The sequence below is a fragment of the Podarcis muralis genome, chromosome 7 (genome assembly GCF_964188315.1).
Source record: "Podarcis muralis chromosome 7, rPodMur119.hap1.1, whole genome shotgun sequence".
Taxonomy (NCBI): domain Eukaryota; kingdom Metazoa; phylum Chordata; class Lepidosauria; order Squamata; family Lacertidae; genus Podarcis; species Podarcis muralis.
Window position 1 is genome coordinate 2,579,671 of NC_135661.1, and position 22,251 is coordinate 2,601,921.

At 47.1% G+C, this 22,251-nt stretch overlaps 1 protein-coding gene and 1 long non-coding RNA gene across 2 annotated transcripts in view; one reads left to right on the forward strand and one right to left on the reverse strand.

Annotated features, from left to right (window-relative positions):
* The window catches only part of LOC144328337 (uncharacterized), a 5,262-nt gene extending 2,851 nt beyond the window's left edge, over positions 1–2,411 (reverse strand). Inside the window, exon 1 of the long non-coding RNA XR_013393518.1 lies at positions 2,304–2,411. This is a non-coding gene — a long non-coding RNA (uncharacterized LOC144328337). The remainder of the gene's footprint in view (positions 1–2,303) is intronic.
* LOC144328333 (methylenetetrahydrofolate reductase (NADPH)-like) lies at positions 2,307–15,371 on the forward strand. The gene is made up of 5 exons (XM_077931016.1): positions 2,307–2,438; positions 8,648–8,749; positions 10,305–10,406; positions 12,342–12,461; positions 14,514–15,371. The coding sequence occupies exons 1-5, from the start codon at positions 2,307–2,309 to the stop codon at positions 14,709–14,711; spliced, it is 654 nt and encodes a 217-aa protein (XP_077787142.1). The 3' UTR covers positions 14,712–15,371.
* Positions 15,372–22,251: the final 6,880 nt, after the last annotated feature.

Sequence of the window (22,251 nt, forward strand, 5' to 3'; positions counted from 1 at the left end):
AAACCATGGCTTTAACAGTGGTACCTCGGGTTAAGTACTTAATTTTTTCTGGAGGTCCGTTCTTAACCTGAAACTGTTCTCAACCTGAAGCACCAATTTAGCTAATGGGGCCTCCTGCTGCTGCCGCGCCACTGCTGCACAATTTCTGTTCTCATCCTGAAGCAAAGTTCTTAACCCGAGGTACTATTTCTGGGTTAGCGGAGTCTGTAACCTGAAGTGTATGTAACCTGAAGCGTCTGTAACCTGAGGTACCACTGTATTACATCCCTCAAAACTTATTTACACTGTTGAATTTATTTTAATGCTGTCAACGTTTTCAAGTGTACACAATCCCACCGCCCCCATATATTCAATAAACATTTTCCAATCTTCTTTAAATGTGTGTTTTTCTTGTTCTCTTATTCAATACGTTAGGTCCGCAAGCTGTGCATATTCCATCAGTTTTAAACTTGAACTGATAAAATATTTTAAAAACTTCCCTCTACAGGGCTGCCTTCGGATGTCTTCCAAAGGTCGCGTAGTTACTTATCTCCTTGGCTTGGGGGAGAGGGTCGCATAACTCCATACCCTCCAACATTTCTCTGATGAAAATTTTGTTGTTTAGTCGTGTCTGACTCTTCGTGACCCCATGGACCAGAGCACGCCAGGCACTCCTGTCCTCCACTGCCTCCTGCAGTTTGGTCAACTCATGCTGGTAGCTTTGAGAACACTGTCCCAATCATCTTGTCCTCTGTCATCCCCTTCTCCTTGTGCCCTCCATCTTTCCCAACATCAGGGTCTTTTCCAGGAAGTCTTCTCTTCTCATGAGGTGGCCAAAGTCTTGGAGTCTCAGCTTCACGATCTGTCCTTCCAGTGAGCACTCAGGGCTGATTTCCTTCAGAATGGATGCGTTTGAGCTTCTTGCAGTCCATGGGACTCTCAAGAGTCTCCTCCAGCACCAGAATTCAGAAGCATCAGTTCTTCAGTAATCAGCCTTCTTCTGATGAAAATAGGGACTCTCTAAAAGGGGGACATTCTGGAATCAAACAGAAACCAGGGCGGCTTCTGTAGATCCATAAATGCCCCTGGAAAATAGGGACACTTGGATGGTCTTGTTTCAGGCATTGCTTTCTGCTCCTCGGCTGTGAATTGTAGGAACCAACTGCTTTATACCAAGTCTGAACTTTGGTCCCATCTAGCTCAGTATTGCCTACACTGACTGGCAGCAATGGCTCTCCTAGTCCCAGCCCTACCTGGAGATGCCAGGAATTGAACCCAGGGCCCTTATGGATGCTGAGCAGGCCCTTCTCTACTGCTGAACTGCAGCCCCACAGTAAAAGGTGCTTGAAGGAACTTTGAAAATGTCAAGGAGATGAGTAACTAGACACCTGAAGGCAGCCCCGTATGGAGAAGCTTTTTAATGTTTTATTTTGTCCTCTTTTGTGTGCCTCCTCCTCGAGAGGTCCAGAGGGTGGCAACACGAGAACAGGGCCTTCTCTGCAGTGGCTCCCCGTCTATGGAATGCTCTCCCCAGGGAAGTTTGCCTGGCGCCTTCATTACACACCTTTAGGTGCCAGGCAAAAAAGTTCCTTTTAAACCAAGCCTTTGGTTGATTTGATTTACATCCTATGCCCTTTTAAAAGGTGTGGGGTTTTTGTTTTTTGGAGGGGAGGACTATTGGGTGGTTGTTTTTATTTTTAATTTTGTGGTTTTATATCTTGATTTTTTTCTGTGAATCGCCCTGAGACCCCTGGGTATAGGGCGGTATATAAAGTCAATAAATAATAATAATGCTTTTAATATATGTTGGAAGCTGCTCAGAGTGGCTGGGGCAACACAGTCAGATGGGCAGAGTACAGTGGTACCTCGGGTTACAGACGCTTCAGGTTACGGACGCTTCAGGTTACAGACTCCGCTAACCCAGAAATAGTACCTCAGGTTAAGAAGTTTGCTTCAGGATGAGAACAGAAATCGCACGGAGGCAGCGGGAGTCCCCATTAGCTAAAGTGGTACCTCAGGTTAAGAACAGTTTCAGGTTAAGAACGGACCTCCAGAACAAATTAAGTACTTAACCTGAGGTATCACTGTACAAATAAATTATTGTTGTGGTTAACACATGTGTGTGTCTGCTTGAGGTATAACAGGGGGAAGGAATTTTAAAATTTAAGGGGATTTGGAAACATGGGAGAAAGCTGTGCATTTGTCTGCACACCCAACCTGCCCTCTCCCCTTTCCAAAATATTGATAGTTTTTTTCTCTCTCCCCCCCCCCCATAGGTGACCTGCCTGCCTTGGAACGATGAACCTCTGGCGCCCGAGACCAACCTTATGAAAGAAGAGCTGGCCAAGGTGAACAGGAGAGGGATCCTGACCATCAATTCCCAGCCGAACATCAACGGCAAGCCCTCCACCGACCCGATTGTGGGCTGGGGTCCCGACGGAGGCTACGTCTTCCAAAAGGTAACATGGCTGGGGACATTATGCTCTTCTCTCCTTCCCTTCCATCTCTCAGTCCAAGCAGTTCTGTCCTCTTGAATAAGATCAATTTTTGTGTGAAAGGAAGAACCACACTGCCTTTCGTGGCAAAGCTTTAGGCACTTCCAGGGGTCAGGCTGGATGACCCCTGGGGTCCCTTCCACTCCACAGTTGTGCGATTCCAAGTCGTGTGCTATGGCAAATTAGGAAGGTAGATTTGTTTGACATGTTTATAGGCTGCTGTTCAGGGTCCGGTTTCAGGAAATGGTATACATCGCTCAGCAGGGATAGGAACACAGGAAGTTAGTTGTCTTTTAACATGAAGTCATATAGAGTGGTACCTTGGTTCTCAAACGCCGAAAACTTGGAAGTGTTCAGGCGGCTAGTCCTAGTCTTTATAACCCTGTACCTTCTTCCAGAAGGCAGAAGCTGAAAGAGATCATTTCCGGGTAGCGCACTATCCTGCACTATCTCTGCCGCTTTCTTATGGCACCTGGAAGAATAGAATTGATCCAAGGTGCACCCAATTCTTCTCTCCGCAGTCTTTACAACCCTGGACAGCATTGTTTTTCGCCTGACCGTGCAGCTCCCAAACCACACACAGAGACCATAATACACTCTCCACAGTGCAATGGTAAAATGCCATCAACAGGTCCTTTCAACCCTTCTCTTTAGACACAGGAACATAGGAAACTGTGTTCTGCTTAGTCAAGCCATTGCTCTGTCCAGCTCGGTCTCATCCATACGGACTGGTAGCAGCTCTCTGACGTTTCAGACCAGACTCTCTCCCAGGCAGACCTGGAAATGCGGAGGGTTCAACCTGGTCCCCGAGGCCTTCTGCATGCCAGGCAGGTGTTCTGCCACTGGGCTGTGGCTCGTCCCCTCGTCCTTTAGCTTGAAAAGTTGATCTGTAGCTGTAACTTGGCCCAAGCAATTCTCCATACTTGGTAGGCGTACACAAAGGTAAGGGGACCTCAGGCCGCAGGCCTAGTGGGAAGATTAATTAAGTGACCCAGCAAGATCGGATCTGATGAAGCATCACTTGCTACAGAGGAAGTATTAAAAAATAACTTCCTTCAAGGCAGACAGCTTCTCCATAGGCAAGTGGTATGTTTTAGCAACGATATCCAACTGGATCCCTAAATAAAATGGGAATATGGGCAAAAGGTATTGAGCTATTGCTTGCCAGCTTCCAGCCCCCGCTTGGGCAGGGGGCATCTTGTGCTGCCATCATGATATGTAAATTTACAGGGCCGACGCTGGCCAGAACCCCTAAAGAAGTCCCGACAAAGCTGCCGCCGAGCCAGCTTTCTTTTCAGACACACACTCTGCAATGCAAAAAACACACTCCGTGCAGTGCACACACTCTCCATGCAATGCAACTACACACTCCGTGCAATGCAAAAAACACGCTCTGTGCAATGCAACTACACACTCCGTGCAATGCACGCACAAACCCTCCATGCAATGCAACTACACACTCCGTTCAAGGCAACTACACACTCCGTGCAATGCAAAACACACTCCATGCAATGCAACTACATACTCCGTGCAATGCACACACACTCTGTGCAATGCAAAAAACACACTCTGTGCAATGCAACTACACCCTCCATGCAATGCCCTCACCCTCCGTGCAATGCACACACCCTCCGTGCAATGCAACTACACACTCCGTGCAATGCAACCACACCTTCCGTACAATGCAACAACCCACTTCGTGCAATGCAGCAACCCACTTCGTACAATGCAACAACACACTTTGTGCAATACAACAACACACTTTGTGCAATACAACAACACACTTTGTGCAATGCAACTACACACTCCGTGCAATGCACACACACCCTCCATGCAATGCACACACCCTTCGTGCAATGCAACTGCAAATCTCTCACGCAATGCAATGCAATTGCAGTCCATGCAGCGCCGTGCTCTGCAACGCACAGAGCAAACTGCAATGCGGGCACGCAAAGGTGCTTTCTCCCAGTTGCATATTGCAAACGTGGCGCCCGTTACATCCCTCGCAGTGAGGTAACCACCAAAAGGACCTAAGTGTCCAGGTAGAGCAATGGGGGAGCATGCAACTCCAGGAAGGATTTTTGCATTGGGCTACTCCAAACTCACTGTCAAATCACGTCTGTGGCCACAGCATGAACCACAAAAATCACACATCCACTGTTTCGTTCAGAATCCCCCCCCCCCCCGTTTTCCTCCTCTAAAAACTAGGTGCGTCTTATGGAGCGAAAATACGGTAAATACTGCCTTCAGACAGATGGGTGGGGTACAAATAAAAAAAATTATCATCCTCATCATCACTCGATAACCCTCTCCTCCATGAATTTGTCTTTTTTAAAATCCGTGGCTGTTGGTGCTTCTTGTGGCAGTGAGTTCCACAGTTTAACTGTGAAATACTTTTCTTTGGTCCAACGTTCGGCTTCATTGGATGTCTGGCATTATGGGAGCGCGAGAAGCACGTTATCAGTGTTCCCCACGGCCTGCGTTTCCTTTTCCGTGCCACGCATTAGTTTTCCCTCCTAAAAATAAAATAAATGCGACAAGCAGCCCATAAGATGGACCGCGCATAATTTTATAAAGTTCTGCCTCGTTGCCTCTTTCTCACATTTCCCTCTAAACCAAAAAAATCCCCAAATGTTGAAACCTCTCCGCATGTGGGAGACGTTCCGACTTTGGCTGGTGTTTCCTGAAACTCTTCCCAACTCTACGGTACCCTTTTGGGAGGGTGGGGACCGCATGGGGAGAGCAGTGTTGTTAGCAGAAATATGAATCACCCCACACTTAGTCCTTTTACAATTTCTCTCTTTGTTGGAAGCTGCCTTAAAGGTAAAGGGACCCCTGACCATTAGGTCCAGTCGTGACCGACTCTGGGGTTGCGGCGCTCATCTCGCTTTATTGGCCAAGGGAGCCGGCGTACAGCTTCTGGGTCATGTGGCCAGCAGGACTAAGCTGCTTCTGGCGAACCAGAGCAGCGCACAGAAACGCCGTTTACCTTCCTGCCGGAGCGGTACCTATTTCTCTGCTTGCACTTTGATGTGCTTTTGAACTACTAGGTTGGCAGGAGCAGGGACCGAGAAGTGGTCAGCCAGATGGGCGGGGAACAAAAGAATAAATAAATATGATAATTCCAGATCCAACACAATTAGCCTTCCTCCCCTGTCTAGCCACCGCCGGTATGAAATTGTGTCTTCATTTTTTCTTTTCTTTTTAATCATTGTTATTGATTTTCCAATAAAAATAGCCAATCAAGATACCCGAATCATAATCCAATTAAAAATAATAAACTAAACACAAAACAACCAAATTGTAGTTATTAATTTTTACAGGCTCCCTATAGTCTGGACCTCTGAAGCATATCTCCAAATTTTCTTCCTGCCTCTTCTCGTTGCTTTCATATTTTCCTCCTTCTGATCTTAACGCTTTAAAGTTCTCCGTCCCTGGCTATGCGATTCTCAGTCATGTCAAAAATCATATATCCTTTCATACATTGAATACAGCTTTATTTGTAAATATATATTTTTTGTGTCTTCATTTTTTCATATCGGTTTCTATTAAGGGTTTTCAGCATAAAACTCAATGAAAGCCAAACTAATCCAAAGACCTAGGGAAGAAGCAAGAATAAGGAAAAGAAGGAAATAAAGAAGTAGAAAAAGAAGAGAAGACGAAAAAGAAGTGTGTGTGTGTGTGTGTGGAAATCCACAAGATCCTCTATCCTAATTTTATCTTCACCCCCGAGGGATGACAACCAACATGATCAAAGGTCTAAACCTTATGAGGAACGGTTGAAGGAGCTGGCTAGGTTTAACCTTGAAAAGAGGAGGCCAAGAAGAGGCAAGATAGCCAATTTCAAATTTTGAAAAATAAATTTCAAAAACCAAGCAGAGGGCCTTCTCGGTAGTGGCGCCCTCGCTGTGGAATGGCCTTCCTTCAGCTGTCAAGGAGATAAAAGAATTACACAACTTTTAGAAGACACCTGAAGGCAGGCCTGTGTAGGGAGGTTTTTAAAGCTTGATGTTTGTTTTTGTTTTGTTTTTTATTATATTTTTAGTTATTCTGTAAGCTGCCCATAGTGGTCATGTGAAAGATGGAACAAACTTGTTCTCTCCTGTTTTGGAGGGCAAGACTGGAACCAATGTTTTTTTAGCCCAAGACAACAGGTCTCCGGAGGGACGCGGGTGGCGCTGTGGGTTAAACCACAGAGCCTAGGACTTGCCGATCAGAAGGTCGGCGGTTCAAATCCTCATTATGGGCTGAGCTCCCGTTGCTCGGTCCCTGCTCCTGCCAACCTAGCAGATCGAAAGCATGACAAAGTGCAAGTAGATAAAAAGGTACCGTTCCGGCGGGAAGGTAAACGGCGTTTCCGTGCGCTGCTCTGGTTTGCCAGAAGCATCCCATGGGACGATGCCAAGGGCTTTCTGGCCTCCTTTGAGCGGGTGGCCGAGGCCTGCCAGTGGCCCAAGGGAGAGTGGGCGGCCAGGCTGCTGCCAGCCCTCCGAGGAGGGGCCGAGTGGGCCTTTGGCAGCCTGGAGGCCAGCGACAGAGAGGATGATGGGAAAGTGAAGGCGGCCATCTTGCGCGGGGACACCACCGCCCAGGAGAAGCAGCGGCAGCAGCAGCACTTCCGCCGCTTCTGCTACCAGGAGGCCGAGGGGCGAGGCCTATGGCCGCCTCCAGGAGCTCTGCCGTGGGTGGTTAAAAGTGGACCGGCACACCAAGGAGCAGATTCTGGAACTGCTGGTCCTGGAGCAGTTCCTGGCTATCCTGCCGCCCGAGGTCCAGGGCTGGGTCAGGGAGGCCGGGCCTGAGAGCTGCTCCCAGGCAGTGGCCCTGGCCGAGGAAGACCTCCAGGCGCAAGGGGAAGCTGAGGGGCAGGAGCTCACATGCGCCTTGGGGCTGTGTTGCTGGGGGGCTCCTGTGGGGCTGATCCTGCCACTCCCTGGGTTGTTAACCAAGAGAGCGAAGCCTGTCCGTTTCATGCTGATTAAGGAGGGCAAGTCCAATTCTATGCCCCTAGCTCACTCAGGGAAACACTTAATCTCAGGGTTGCGGGTTCAAGTCCCGTTTGGGGGCAAAAGATACCTGCGTTGCAAGGGGTTGGACTAGATGACCCTCAGGATCCCTTCCAACTCTATGATTCCTGTGCTCTTCTAGGCATACTCCCCAAGTGTCCCTTGTCTCCAATGACAGTTCTGGAATTATGAAAGCCATCCCAGCTTCTGATTTGATCCTGGACTGTCCCTAATTCCGCTGCCAGTGCCGAGATCGGGGAATAGTATGAGCTGGCCCTTGTCCCAAGCCATGGCGGCTGCGGCGGCTGTGAGAGGGCATCCTGTTGCCTCTCCATGGCCTCTCCACGGCCGCTGCTACCAGCTTCCTCCCTTGGGCAGCTGCTAGTGGCTGCTAGATAGCGGGTGGGGAGGAGAGGCCACCACCATTAAGGCCCTGTTTGACGCGCCAGCTCTGAGGGGGAGGCAGAGGACAAGAAGAAAGAAAGAAAGAAATATTTAGCTGGGAAAGAAGAAAGGGGGAGTGGAGCAGAGCACAAGGAATCTTGATTTTTGGACAGTGAAACCTCAGTTTTCGAGCGTATCGGATGCTGAACGATTCGGAACCCGAACGCCGAAAACTCGGAAGCAATTCTTTTCGTTTCAAAGTCAAACGGCTTCCGAGTCACATTTCTCCATTTTTTCAAGGGATTTCACGCCCATTGCGCCTCGGCTGTCGAACGTTTTGGAAGTCGAACGGTCTTCAGGAACGGATTACGTTTCAAAAACTGCTGTATTTGAAAAAAGTGATTTGTGCGTCTGCATCCAATCTTGCCCCTTTCTAAAATGTATTCATTGGCGTGTGCTTCTCTTTTTGTCAATTGACCAAAAAAGAAAGCCGGGGTGAAGGGTTTTTCTCAGGAGGGCGTTTGTGCTGCATCCCCTTGGTGTGGTCGTGGTGGGAATGCTCTGCTGGGATGGGTTGGGGAACAAAAATGGGGGTTGGGGATGAGGAGGGTCAGTTGAGTGGGGAGTGACAAATGCCCCTCTTTTCATCTAAGGAACGTTGGAGGGTATGGCTGGGTGATGGCTTCAGGGTGGGGTTTGAGGGAGGCTCTGGGTTTTCCGCCCAGGCCTCTCCCTCCTTGCCCTGTTGCTCTGTCCTGACAGGGTTCCTTCCTGATGTTGCAGGTGGGATTTGAGGAGGCCGCCGCAGATGTCTCTGAGGAAGTGCCGTCCGCAGATGTCGAACAGAGGCCAAGCAGGAAGATGCAAGTGAGGCCCAACTGGCAGGTAAGTAGGGCCGGATTTAGAGTCGTGCCCCCTGGATCATGCACCTTCATTGTATTGCTCCCATCACAGGCTGAAGACACAACCACTTTGGCTTCGCGTGTGCAGAGGAGGGCAACTAGGATGATCTAGAAGCTAAGCCTTGTGAGGAACGGTTGAAGGAGCTGGGGATGTTTAGCCTGCAAAAGAGGAGACTGAGAGGAGATATGGTAGCCATCTTCAAAGATGGCTGTCACATGGAGGATGGAGCAAGCTTGTTTCCTCCTGCTCTGGAAGGTAGGATTCAAACCAGTTGCTTCAAGTTGCAGGAAAGGAGTTGGATGGGCATCTGCCATGGATGCTTGAGCTGAGATTCCTGCATTGCAGGGGGTTGGACTAGATGACCCTCGGGTCCCTTACAACTCTATGATTCTATGATCCAAGAGACACGTTTTTCAGGTCACAGCAGATCGCTGTGACTGTAAATTGTTTTGAACTGCTTTTAGCATTGATCTTTTTCCCCTTTATTACGGTCCAGAGACCCAACAAATTGTTACAAAGCAATGCACAATTCAGACAGCCTACCTCCAGGTTAAACAAGCATTTTGTTCAGACTTAAAGACAGGGATCATTGGTTCTTGCAACCACCGATAAAAACTTTGCCACTGCTAATGTTCTAGCGTTTGTCCGGTCTTCCAATAGGAACCTGACATAATGAGCCTCTGATTTTCCCAGGAAAGGTACCAGCAAGGGTAATATCAGTTCAGCCTTGGCTTGCTCATGTTTCGCAGCAAAATATGTTTTATAGAATCGATGTCTTGAGCACATGAGCAAAGTCTGTCCTGGTAGGGAACTCCTCTCAACCTGCCATCCAACACTGCAGAAGGAAAGACGTTTAGTCTGGCTTTGGTGAACAACCTTAGATAATTTGGTACTGAATTTTAAATTTCTGTAGTCCAACATTTAAATTGTAGACCGCCTTTTCTGTGATGTAGGTATGATGTATGGACGGGTAGTCTTGAGTGACAGGGCAGGGAATTTAAAATGTCTATATAAGGCCTTAGAATCATAGAATCATAGAGTTGGAAGAGACCACAAGGGCCATCGAGTCCAACCCCCTGCCAAGCAGGAAACACCATCAGAGCACTCCTGACATATGGTTGTCAAGCCTCTGCTTAAAGACCTCCAAAGAAGGAGACTCCACCACACTCCTTGGCAGCAAATTCCACTGTCGAACAGCTCTTACTGTCAGGAAGTTCTTCCTAATGTTTAGGTGGAATCTTCTTTCTTGTAGTTTGGATCCATTGCTCCGTGTCCGCTTCTCTGGAGCAGCCTTGCGCACCATTGTTCTGGGTTCCCTATTAGGGACTTTGTCTTCTTTCCATCTCTGGGCCAGTATCAACCGGGTGGCTGTCGTCACATACATAAAAAGTATTTTCTGCTCCCTTGGAATATCGGCACCTACAATTCCTAATAGAAAAACCTCTGCTCCCCCCCCCCCCAAGTTAATTTAAACATTTAAATTGTGCCATTGCTGGGATTCTTTGGTGTCAACATCTCCTCTCTCGACTCCTTCCAGGCTTACCTGGAGTTCTTCACCTCCAGCGAGAACGTCAGAGCCCTCCAAACAGTGTTGAAGAACTACGGCCAGCGAGTGAATTACCACATTGTCAATGTCAAGGTGCGTCCTTCCTCAGTGCCAGATTACCAAACAGACAGAGTGGGCACTGGCCTACGAGCCTAGGGGCCCCTCAACAACGGATCAAAATAATATTGATTGGCATGGTTGGCCAATTGGTGTCAAGGAAGGACAGGATGTTTTTTATGTATGCTACCACAGCAGCAAGGGTTCTTTTAGCAAAGTATTGGAAGACACAAGAACTACCCACGCTGGAAGAATGGCAGACGAAGGTGATTGATTATATGGGACTGGCGGAGATGACTGGCAGAATCCGTGATCAAGGAAAAGAGACGGCGGAAGAAGATTGGAAGAAATTTAAAGTATATCTTAAGAACTGTTGTAAAATTAATGAGTGCTAAAATGCCATGAGTAAAGAAACAATATAGAAGTACAGCTGTAAATGATTAAGTAAGAGAAGAAGGGGGGGGGAATAAAGAAAATGAGTAATCAGTTAATTGAAGTGAGGGGTTGCTGAAGAAATTTTAAAATAGGGATGCAGAAAGGGGAGGCATGGGGAAGTCGGGGAAGTAAGATTTATGAAAAAGAGGTTTTGAAATTATACGTGTTTATATGTTTGTTTGTCTATGTATTGTGTTTTGTATTGTTTTTAATTTATGTTGGAAAATTAATAAAAAATTATGGAAAAAACAAAAAAACAACAAAATAATATTGATTTGATCTTGAAAGAAAATTGGGAAATAATTTGTGAGGGGGCCTGCGAGATTCTGACTGCCTAGGAGCCTCCACTGGGTTTAATCCGACCCTGGTCCTTCCTCTGGTAGGCTGGCAGTGAAAACGTTTCCGTGGAAACTTGGGATGCTTGGACTGAGAGCGTATGTGGGGAGCAAACCCTCTGCTTGTGATCTCTGGAGAATATTTTGAGAACTGTTCAGCCTCTGCTAGGACAATTGGCATTGGGTTCATGGCTCCTCCTTGTGGCCCAGTTTCAATGCCTCCTGTTTAGCCAGAGAATCTGATCAGCTGAACATATCGTTCCCTGGAGGAGTTTTCTGGATGCAGGGAGGAATAATAATAATAATAATAATAATAATAATAATAATAATAATAATTTATTATTTATACGCCACCCATCTGGCTGGGTTTCCCCAGCCACTCCGGGCGGCTTCCAACAGAACACTAAAATACAATAACCTATTAAACATTAAAAGCTTCCCTAAACAGGGCTGCCTTCAGATGTCTTCTAAAAGTTTGGTAGTTTTTTTTCTCTTTGACATCTGGCGGGAGGGCGTTTCACAGGGCAGGCGCCACTACCGAGAAGGCCCTCTGCCTGGTTCCCTGTAACTTGGCTTCTCATTGCAAGGGAACCGCCAGAAGGCCCTTGGCGCTGGACCTCAGTGTCCAGGCAGAACAATGGAGGTGGAGGTGCTCCTTCAGGTATACTGGACCGAGGCCTCTTCAGTTGGGCCTGAGATCTGTAAAAAAGAAAAAGAAAAAAGGTAAAGGACCTGTGGATGGTTAAGTCCAGTCAAAGGCGACTATGGGGTTGCGGAGCTCATCTCGCTTTCAGGCCGAGGGAGCCGGTATTTGTCCGCAGACAGCTTTCCGGGTCATGTGGCCTGCAGGACTAAACCGCTACTGGCGCAACGGGACACCGTGACGGAAACCAGAGCGCACAGAAACGCCGTTTACCTTCCCGCCGCAGCAGTACCTATTTATCTACTTGCACTGGGGTGCTTTCGAACTGCTAGGTTGGCAGGAGCTGGGCCCGAGCAACGGGAGCTCACCCCGTGGCGGGGATTCGAACCGCTGACCTTCTGATCGGCAAGCCCAAGAGCCTCAATGGTTTAGACCACAGCGCCACCCGTGTCTTGAGATCTGTACAGGCCTGGCAGCAAGTTAACAGGTGTATACAAAACCGTGATGCAGCTGTTTCCCTCTCTTCCTTCTAAACAACCTCCTGTTTCCCGTCGGTAGGGTGAGAACATCACCAACGCGCATGAAATGCAACCCAATGCTGTAACGTGGGGCATCTTCCCCGGCAGAGAGATCATTCAGCCGACGGTTGTAGACCCGGTTAGCTTCATGTACTGGAAGGTAAGAGGGTTATTCTTCCCTGCCCTGCCCCAAACACCCAGGAAACTCTTAGCCTGTTGGTACAGATCTGGGGCTTTGGTACATTTCCGTGGAAAATGTATGTGAATAGAAGTACAAGGTGCCAATTACTATTCCCTAGAACTTGTGGTACCGGGGTACCTCTGCTCCTCTAATAACAACTTGGGGGTAGAACCTCCACTTTTGCCTCACAGGTTCAGTGAACTCATAGGTCTGTATCAAGTCATAAGAACATAAGAACCCGCTGGATCAGAGCAGTGATGATGGTGGTGGAGGATAGGCAAACTAAGGCCCGGGGGCCGGATCTGGCCCAATTGCCTTCTAAATCCGGCCCATGGATGGTCCAGGAATCAGTGTGTTTTTACATGAGTAGAATGTGTCCTTTTCTTTAAAATGCATCTAGGTTATTTGTGGGGCATAGGAATTCGTTCATTCCCCCCCCAAAAAAAATATAGTCCAGCCCCCCCAAAAGTTTCAGGGACAGTAGACCGGCCCCCTGCTGGAAAAGTTTGCTGACCCCTGATAATGATGATTGATTGATTGAGTTTATATACCGCCCTATACCTGGAGGTCTCAGGGTGGTTCACAGACAAATATAATCAGAATAAAAACAACAACCCAATAATACCCTACTCAGAAAAGAGCCACATTTTAAAAGGGTATAGGATAAGGTTACCAGACGTCCCCGTTTTCCTGTGGACAGTCCCCAGATTTACAAATCAGTCCCCTGACAAAATCGTATCATTCCTATTGAAATTGAAAAGTGTCCCCAGATTCATTGAAAAAAATCTGGTAACCTTAGTATAGGATATTAAACAGATCAGCCAAAGCCCTGGTTAAAAAGGAACATTTTTGCCTGGCACTGGAAGGTGTGTAATGAAGGCGCCAGGCGAACTTCCCTGGGGAGAGCATTCAACAGACGGGGAGCCACTGCAGAGAAGGCCCCGTTCTCGTGTTGCCACCCTCTGGACCTCTCAAGGCGGAAGCGCACAAAGGAGAGCCTCAGAAGATGATCTCAGGGTCAGGGTAGGTTCATATGGTCACATCTAGTCACATTGGCTAAACAGGGGCCTTTTCTGAATGCTAAGGGCCATAGCTCAGGGGTAGAGCATATGCTTTGGATGCAGGAGGGGCTCAGGTTCATTTCTCAGCACCTCCAGGTAGAGCTGGCAAATGTCCCTGTTTATGCAACACTGGAGAGCTGCTGCCAGTTAGTAGAGGCAGTGCTGAGCGTGACAGACCAAATAGTCTGGCACTCTGTCTAAGGCAGCTTCTTCTGCCTGTAGCTCAGCGCAAGGGGATCTGCTTTGCACGCAGAATGCCCCGAGTTCAGTCTCTGGCATCTCCGGGTAGAACTGGGGGAGAACCCAGCCTGAAACCCTGGAGAGCCACTGCTGGCCATAGCAGGCAACACTGAGCGAGTTGCGCCGATAAGTCTGAGTCTGCATAATGCAGCCTCTTCCAGACGCTCATTCCCTGAGATCATCCTCCGAGACCCTCCTTCGTGTGCCTCCTCCTTGAGAGGTCTGGAGGGTCGCAACACGAGAACGGGGCCTTTACTGCAGTGGCTCCCCATCCATGGAATGCTCTCCCCAGGCAAGTTCGCCTGGGGCCTTCATTTTAAAAAAAAAAATTATTAATTTTTCATTTTTGTTCATTACATACATCTCAAATTCTCAAAGACTTCCCCCAACTTTTTTGGTTTGTTTCTATTTTTACCCACTTTGCTATAATTATCCACCTTTAGGTGCCAAGCAGAAACGTTCCTTTTTAGTGCAGGCCCTTGGTTGATCCGATTTGCATCCTAGGCCCTTTTAAAATGTTTTTGTTTTTTTATTATGTATTTAGTGATTTTACATCTTGATTTTATTCTGTGGACCACCCTGAGACCCCCGGGTATAGGGCGGTATATAAATTCAATAAATAATAATAATAATAATAATTCGTTTCCCATAGTTCCTCCTGCACTCCCAGCCCCACCTCAAATTGTTTTTAAGTGTGACCTGCTTCTCTCTCTCTGCCCCCCTCGGACAGGATGAGGCCTTTGCCCTGTGGATTGAGCAGTGGGCCAAGCTGTACGAAGAGGAGTCCCCCTCTCGCATGATCCTCCAGTACATGCACGACAACTATTACCTGGTCAACTTGGTGGACAACGACTTCCCCCTGGACAGCTGCCTCTGGCAGGTCTTGGAAGACGTGCACACGCTCTTGAACTGTCCGGCGGAACCTTGAAAGTTGAGAAAAGGCACGCAGCCTCCCAGATTTGGCTGGCAGCATAGTCAAAAACCTTAGGGATGCGAGGTTGGAACCACAGTGGCCCAGACACTCCTCTAGGGGGCGCCATTGGCTGAATTTCCCCCCATTGCCTTCAAAGCGGGAGGCCGGTTAAGACAGGCACATCTCCCTTCTGATCCAAAAGACTCTGAGGATGTTTTCGAGCCCTTCTTGGGTTATTACAATCCCTTTTCCCCTTATACTAATGGCAGCTAGAAATCCTTATCCCCACCCCAACCCCAAATCTCTGTCTGGCCCACCCCCCATGTTTCTGGGTTGCACTCTAAAAAAGAAAGCTTTCAGCTGCTGCTTCAGTGCGCACCCTCTGATCAATGGGACTGATGGCTTCACAAGCCTCTAGTTCAGAACGGGAGTTGCAGAAAACCAGGATGAGCACAGCCGTCTGCGACGCAACTGCCCTCCTCTGGGGAGCCGCAGTGTGTGGCCGGCTATTTATTTTGTTTTTATTTTATTTTATTATATAGTCGCAGGATCGTGGTCTTCTTCCTGCGTCTTCTCGTTTTCTCTTGCAGGGGAGGGGGAAGTAGGTATTTAAAATGCTTGTAAAGGGAAGGAGAGAAGTGAAATCGAAATGAAATAAAATGTAGTTGATGCCTACGTTGACTTGCCTTTTAAAAAAGAACCAGAGGAAGAGCTTGGGACTTACTAGGGACTCACGTTGTAGCAGTGTGGCTGGGGGCACAGCATGGTGAATGCAGGGAGTTATGGTAACGTGGCCCCTCCCCCCCAATCACCCATGGCTGGTGTCCATTGGGACTTGTGGGGCAGAAACACATGGGCGCCGGGCGCCATTTTGCAACAAGATGGTGGACAGAAGAATCACTTTTGCATGGCTTAGGCCTGTTCGGGGGCACAGGTTCAGCGGCATCTTGAGATAATACAAGAGTTCCTGAGGATTGACGTCAATGTTTGGGTGCCTTTTTGAACCAACATGCCAGATGGAAGCGTGACTTCAGCACGACTTTGCCTGATTTTTGGGGTGGCTGGTCCAAACTCACAAATGATGCTATCCGTTTATAAACACATCTCTTTTTGTTTGTTTTTTTAAAATTCCAAGCACTTTGTGCTAGTCTGTAATAATCCGTTTTGAGGCTTAGGGTATATAAACTTCATGAAATATAAATAAAATAAGGGCTATAAACTTTTTTTAAAAAAATGTTTTATTTTGTTTTTAAACATTCTTATACATTCACATCATTTTCAATTTCTACACTTCTGTGATCGCTTAGATCCCTTGGACTCTGCCCCCCCCCATCTAATTACATTTTTCTAATCCATTTTTTACCTTTTTTTTGTAAAAAAAGGTAAAGAATGCCTGACAGTTAAGTCCAGTTGCAGACGACTCTGGGGTTGCGATGCTCATCTCGCTTTACTGGCCGAGGGAGCCGATCTTTGTCCGCAGTTTTTCCGGGTCATGTGGCCAGCATGACTAAGCAGCTTCTGGCGAAACCAGAGCAGCACACGGAAATGCCGTTTACCTTCCCGCTGGAGCGGTACCTATTTATCTACTTGCACTTTTGGGTGTGCTTTCGAACCGCTAGGTTGGCAGGAGCTGAGACCGAACAACGGGAGCTCACCCCATGGTGGGGATTCGAACCACCGACCTGATCGGCAAGCCCAAAAGGCTCAGTGGTTTAGACCACAGCACCACCCGCCTTAACTTGGCTATAAACTTTTTCTTTCAACCTGAACGGAAGCCGAAAGTCTCAGCGCCCTCAAAATACGTGATGTCTGTTACATTGCATTATTGAGTATTAACCCAAATTTTGCACAATCCTTTGTCTTCCAGGTGCAGTCTCCCTCTGGCCCCTCTTTTAAGGTCCTTTTGGGATTTGCCAACCCAACAGTTCAAAAGCACGCCAGCGCAAGTAGATAAATAGGTACCGCTCCGGCGGGAAGGTAAACGGCGGTTCCATGCACTCTGGTTTCCATCACGGTGTCCTGTTGCACCAGAAGCAGTTTATCTTGTGCTGTATTCACCACCCTCTGTAGGCACCTCCTATCAGTTGATGTCAAACCAACGTACCACACCATGTTGCAGTATGAAAGGACAATCAAATGTTGATTGACATCATTCTTTCGCAATGCACTGAGGAGATGGAGTCTCCGTTGGGCCTTCTTAACCAGCTGGGTTATATTGATTTTCCAAGTAAGGTCTTCACTGAGATAAACTCCCAGGAATTTAAAGGAAGAGACTCTCTCCATACAGCCCTCCCCAATGTACAGCGGGGCTAGTTCTCTCTTCCTCCGAAAGTCCAACACTATCTCCTTTGTCTTGCTTAAGCGCACAAATAAGACCAGGGCACAAGACCACTTCCTTCCTCTAGTTCCTAGTGACCGGCATTGAGAAGCATGACTGACTGCCTTTGACCGTGGAAGCAAAGCATTGCCAGAATGGTGGTTAAGTCATCAATAGCTTTCTCCTCCATGTACCTGTCTGGTCCTCTCTTAAAGCCATCCAAGTTGGTGGCCGTCACTGCCTCCTGTGGCAGTGAGTTCCATAGTTTAACGGTTCCACAGCTGTGTGAAAAAGCATTTCTTTATCTCTGCCCTGACTCTTCCCACATTCAGCTTCGCTAGATGACCATGATGTTGTGAGAGGAGGAGAAAAACTTCTCTTTCCACCTCCTCCGAACTGTGCATCGTTTTATAAGCTTCTATCAATGTGGCCTCTCTTCCTCACTTTTCCTCTGAACAAAAAAGTCCCAAAAGCTACCCCAAAAGAATCCCAAAAACAGAAGTTTACCCCACATGCAACTATAATTCCTAGCACCCTTAAACTACTGTTCCCAGAATTTTTTGGGTGAAGCCCATGCTTTAAATGTAGGCTGCCATCACAGCCATGGGTTAAGTATTTAGGTGTATGGGCAACAGCAAACAATATAAATTTGTTTAAAGATAATTATTTGAAAACCTGGGAAGATATTGTTGTTGTTTAGTCATGTCTGACTCTTTGTGACCCCATGGACCAGAGCACGCCAGGCACTCCTGTCTTCCACTGCCTCCCGCAGCTTGGTCAAACTCATGTTCATAGCTTCAAGAACACTGTCCAACCATCTCGTCCTCTGTCGTCCCCTTCTCCTTGTGCCCTCCATCTTTCCCAACATCAGGGTCTTTTCAGGAAGATATTAAATTTGCAAATTTGGAGCAGAATGGATCTTTCACTACTAGGTAGTGTCGACTATAAAGATAACTGTATTGCCAAGAATGTTATTCTGTTTCAATTGATTCCGGTGATTGGCTAGACAGGTTGTTTCAACACATGGCTAAAAGGTATTTCTAAATATATTTGGCAAGGGAAAAAACCGAGAATAAAATATAAACACTCTCTGTAACTATCCAATCACTGAATGTCACTCTCAATCCCATATGTGGACCTGAGTGAAAACTATCTACAGTATCCCCCTGCTGGCCCAGGGTGAGAACTTCAGTACATACATAACCCTTACCATCTGCAATCCCCAGCACCCCTTAGCAAACTACAGTTCCAGCATTCTTTGGGAGAAGCAATTGCCTGTTGCTGGAAACCACAGGAGTCAAGCTGCCTGGGGGCTTCCCACTGTGGAAACAGGGTGCTGGACTAGATGGGTCTCATCCAGGCCATTTTATGTCCTTAAGCTGTCTTCTTCAGCTGCCGCTGGGGGTGAATTTATGACAAAGTTTGGACTAGAATCTTGGGTTATTGACTAGAATCAGTACTCTGGAATCTTGGGGTATCAAAGAAGGACTAGAACATGGGTAGGCAAACTAAGATCCGGGGGCCGGATCCAGCCCAATCGCCTTCTCAATCCGGCCTCAGCGTGTTTTTACATGAGTTGAATGTGCCCTTTTATTTAAAATGCATCTCTGGGTTATTTGTGGGGCATAGGAATTCGTTCGTATTTTTTTCCAAAATATAGTCAGGCCCCCCACAAGGTCTGAGGGACAGTGGACTGGCCCCCTTCTGAAAAAGTTTGCTGATCCCTGGACTAGAATCGTGCATACTCCTAATCACGTTCCTTTTTAACCAAGGCTTTGGTTGATCTGATTTACATCCTATCCCCTTTTTAAGTGGTTTTTTTCTTTTTGAGGGGGGCTATTGGGTTTTTGTTTTTATTATGTCTTTTATGGTTTTATATCTTGATTTTATTCTGTGAACTGCCCTGAGACCCTGGGGTATAGGGGGGTATATAAATTCCATTACAGTGGTACCTTGGGTTAAGTACTTAATTCATTCTGGAGGTCCGTTCTTAACCTGAAGCAACCTGGAAAGGTTGGCCGCATGTCCAGCACCACCAACATAAAGGTTGGCTGGGAAATTACACACAGTGCACTGCTAAGTTTTGGTTGTGGGGTTGCTTCAACGCCTCTTACCAAAGCAACACCACATCCTCAGATCTGTATCCATACTTTCCCCAATATACAGTCAACTTCACCGGACAGGGATCCATCTGTTCTGGCTGGCTGATCAAGGACCCCAATCTTTGGTTCTTGTATAATGGACTAACCACTAATTACCACCCTGGTAATTATCAGTGTGTGGGAATGGGTGCCTTTACTTTCCCTGTGACTGTGGAGGCTTTTCTTCCTCTACCCTCTCTTAGAAACAGAAAGAGGAGAGAAGTCCAAGGGGAACAGTGCAGTGATGAGATTTTCCTGGCCCGCTCTGTGGGTGCTGTTGGTGGAGGCTTCGTTAGCATCCTCACCATCGGCATACATCCGGGAGTTGTGGCTGAACAAAATCGTGAAGCACTATTTGCCCTAACATGCAGGTTGGAGAAAGCCATCAATGCCACTACACATATCCTCCCACAGTTGCAGTCCGAGATTGAGGATTTGAACCAGATAGCAGCAGCTAATAGACTTGCTCTTGACTATCTCCTTGCCAAATCAGGAGGTTTTTGTAAAATAGTCCCGGAAGGCAACTGCAGAGTGAAGTTTCATGACCTCAACAACACTATTGAGGACGAGTTGCCAAAATTACAGGCCCTTATAAATGATAACCAACCCAGTCAGAATCCTTGGGAATGGATGTGGTCTTGGGTCCCAGGAGTAGGATGGTTACAGAGCCTTTTGACTGCCATTGCGGTAGGAGGCTTAGTCTTCCTAATACTTCTTTGCATCACCCCTTGCTGCATATCTCTAGTCAGAGGAATGGTGGCCCAAAGCATTAAGAATCTCACTGAAACCCACACCATGGCCATATACCGAGCCCTGCCCCCCCCCCCCCCCGGCAGAAGAAGAGCATGAGTATGCTTGACTAATTTGTGAAATGCCCCCTGAAGAGATCCCCTTGAGAGACACAGTTGTCTATACCGGGGTTCAACATGAGAGTCAAGCTGGAGAAACAACGGTGACTTGTTTCTAAGCTTGAAAGGGGGGAATGTGGCAAGGCCACCTGGAAGAGTTTTACCTTTACCTTTTATGTATAACCATAAATACTGATAATAATGCTTAAATTGTTAAGGCTAGAAGTGCCTAAAATCTTAAGAATCAAGATTATATGCTTTATGTCTAACCATGTATCCTAATAATGCTTAAATTGTTAAGGCTAGAAGAGCCTAAAATCTTAAGAATCAAAATTTTATGCTTGCAACATACGCTTCTGGTTTCTTGTTCAATGATTTTTTTAAAAACCTTAATGATTTCTTCATGAACTTTGTTCCAAAAGCTTTTTATCTCCTTACACCCCACCATATATGGTACATTGTTCCTATCTCGGTGTTACATCTCCAGCACACATTGGTTTTTTGCTTATAGATTTTTGGCGATTCCATGGGGCAGGGGTTAGGTACCACCGGTAGATCATTTTCATTAGATTCTCCCTTATTGTATAACATGCTGTGAACTTGATGTCAAATTTCCACAGCTAACATTATGTTGTGGCCAAAATCCTGCGCCCACTTTATCATAACGTCCTTTAGCATCTCATCCTTGAGTTCCCATTCCAAAAGTAGATCATACATCCTAGATAGGGTCTTTTTATTCATTTGTACTAATTCCTTTTGTAAGAATGACTTCTTTTCTCCAAAACCAATTTTCTTATCCTGATTAAGTATATGCACTATTTGGTGATATTGAATCCAGCCGTTACAATACTGTTTAATTTCTTCATACAATTTGATTTTTAATTGGCCCTGTTCTACCTTTATTAATTGTTGGTAAGTTGCCCAATTTGTGCCCATGTTTGTCTTTTTTACCGTTATCATCTCCACTGGGGATGCCCACCAGGGTATTTTGGGCTCTAATAGTCTGTAGTACTTATCCCAGACCTTGTATAATGAAATTCTTACTACAGTGGTGCCCCGCAAGACGAAATTAATTCGTTCCGCAAGTTTTGTCGTCTAGCGAATTTTTCGTCTTGCGAATCACGAAATCCCATAGGAATGCATTGAAAATCAATTAATGCGTTCCTATGGTCAAAAAAAGTCCAAACAAAGCCAAATTTGGTACAACAACAGTTTATTAACTGCTCTTTAAAGTCACACATACTGTAAAGAGCAGTTCAAAAATTGAAGGGAAAATAAATTAACTTTATAAACATGACAGAAAAACATTTAAAAATCAACAAAGTGTACAGTACATTTTCTAAGACTCTGGGGGACCACTCGAAGAAGGCTCCTCTTCCACTCTTTGCTTCTTGCTCAAGAACCTGTCCATAGTCTGCTGCTTCATCCGCCTTTTCAGCACCTCCCTGAAAGGCGACATGACCCTCGTATCAAAAAAGTTCCCAACGTCATGTGCCACGTGCTTCTCAGGGTGGTGCTGCTCTGCAAAAGTCTGCACCTCCTTCCACTTCAGGCAAATGTCCCTCAGTTTTTCGGAGGACAGCCGTTCCTCAGTTGCTTCCTCCTCTTCCAGTGAGGCCTGCTCCTGCGCAGCCTCTGCCTGCAGTTCGACCAGCTCCACGGTGGTCAGCTCGTCGTCGTGCTCCTCCACCAGCTCGCAGACGTCCTCCTCCGTGACCTCCAGGCCCATGGTCCTCCCCAAGGCAACAATGTCCTGCACCACTGTTGACTCTGGTGCATCAGAGTCACTTGGTGCCACACAGTCCGGCCACAGGCTGCGCCAAGCGCAATTCAAATTTCTCTGGCTGATCCCGTTCCAGGCCGTGGTGATCATCTTCAAGCAGGTGACGATGTCCAAGTGGTCCTTCCAGAATTCCCGCAGGGTGATGGTGGTGCAGTCAGTCACCTCGAAGCATCGCCTGAAAAGCTCCTTGGTGTAGAGTTTTTTGAAATTGGCGATGACCTGCTGATCCATCAGCTGCAGCAGTGGTGTGGTGTTAGGCGGCAGGAACATGATGTTGATGAAGCTGAACTCCTCCAACAAGTCCACCTCAAGGCCTTTAGGATGGGCAGGAGCATTGTCCATCAGAAGCAAAGCCTTCAGCGGCAGGTCGTTGTCCAGCAGGTACTGCTTGACAGCAGGGCCAAAAGCAAGATTGACCCAGTCCACAAACAGCACACGTGTGACCGAAGCCTTGCTGTTGGATCGC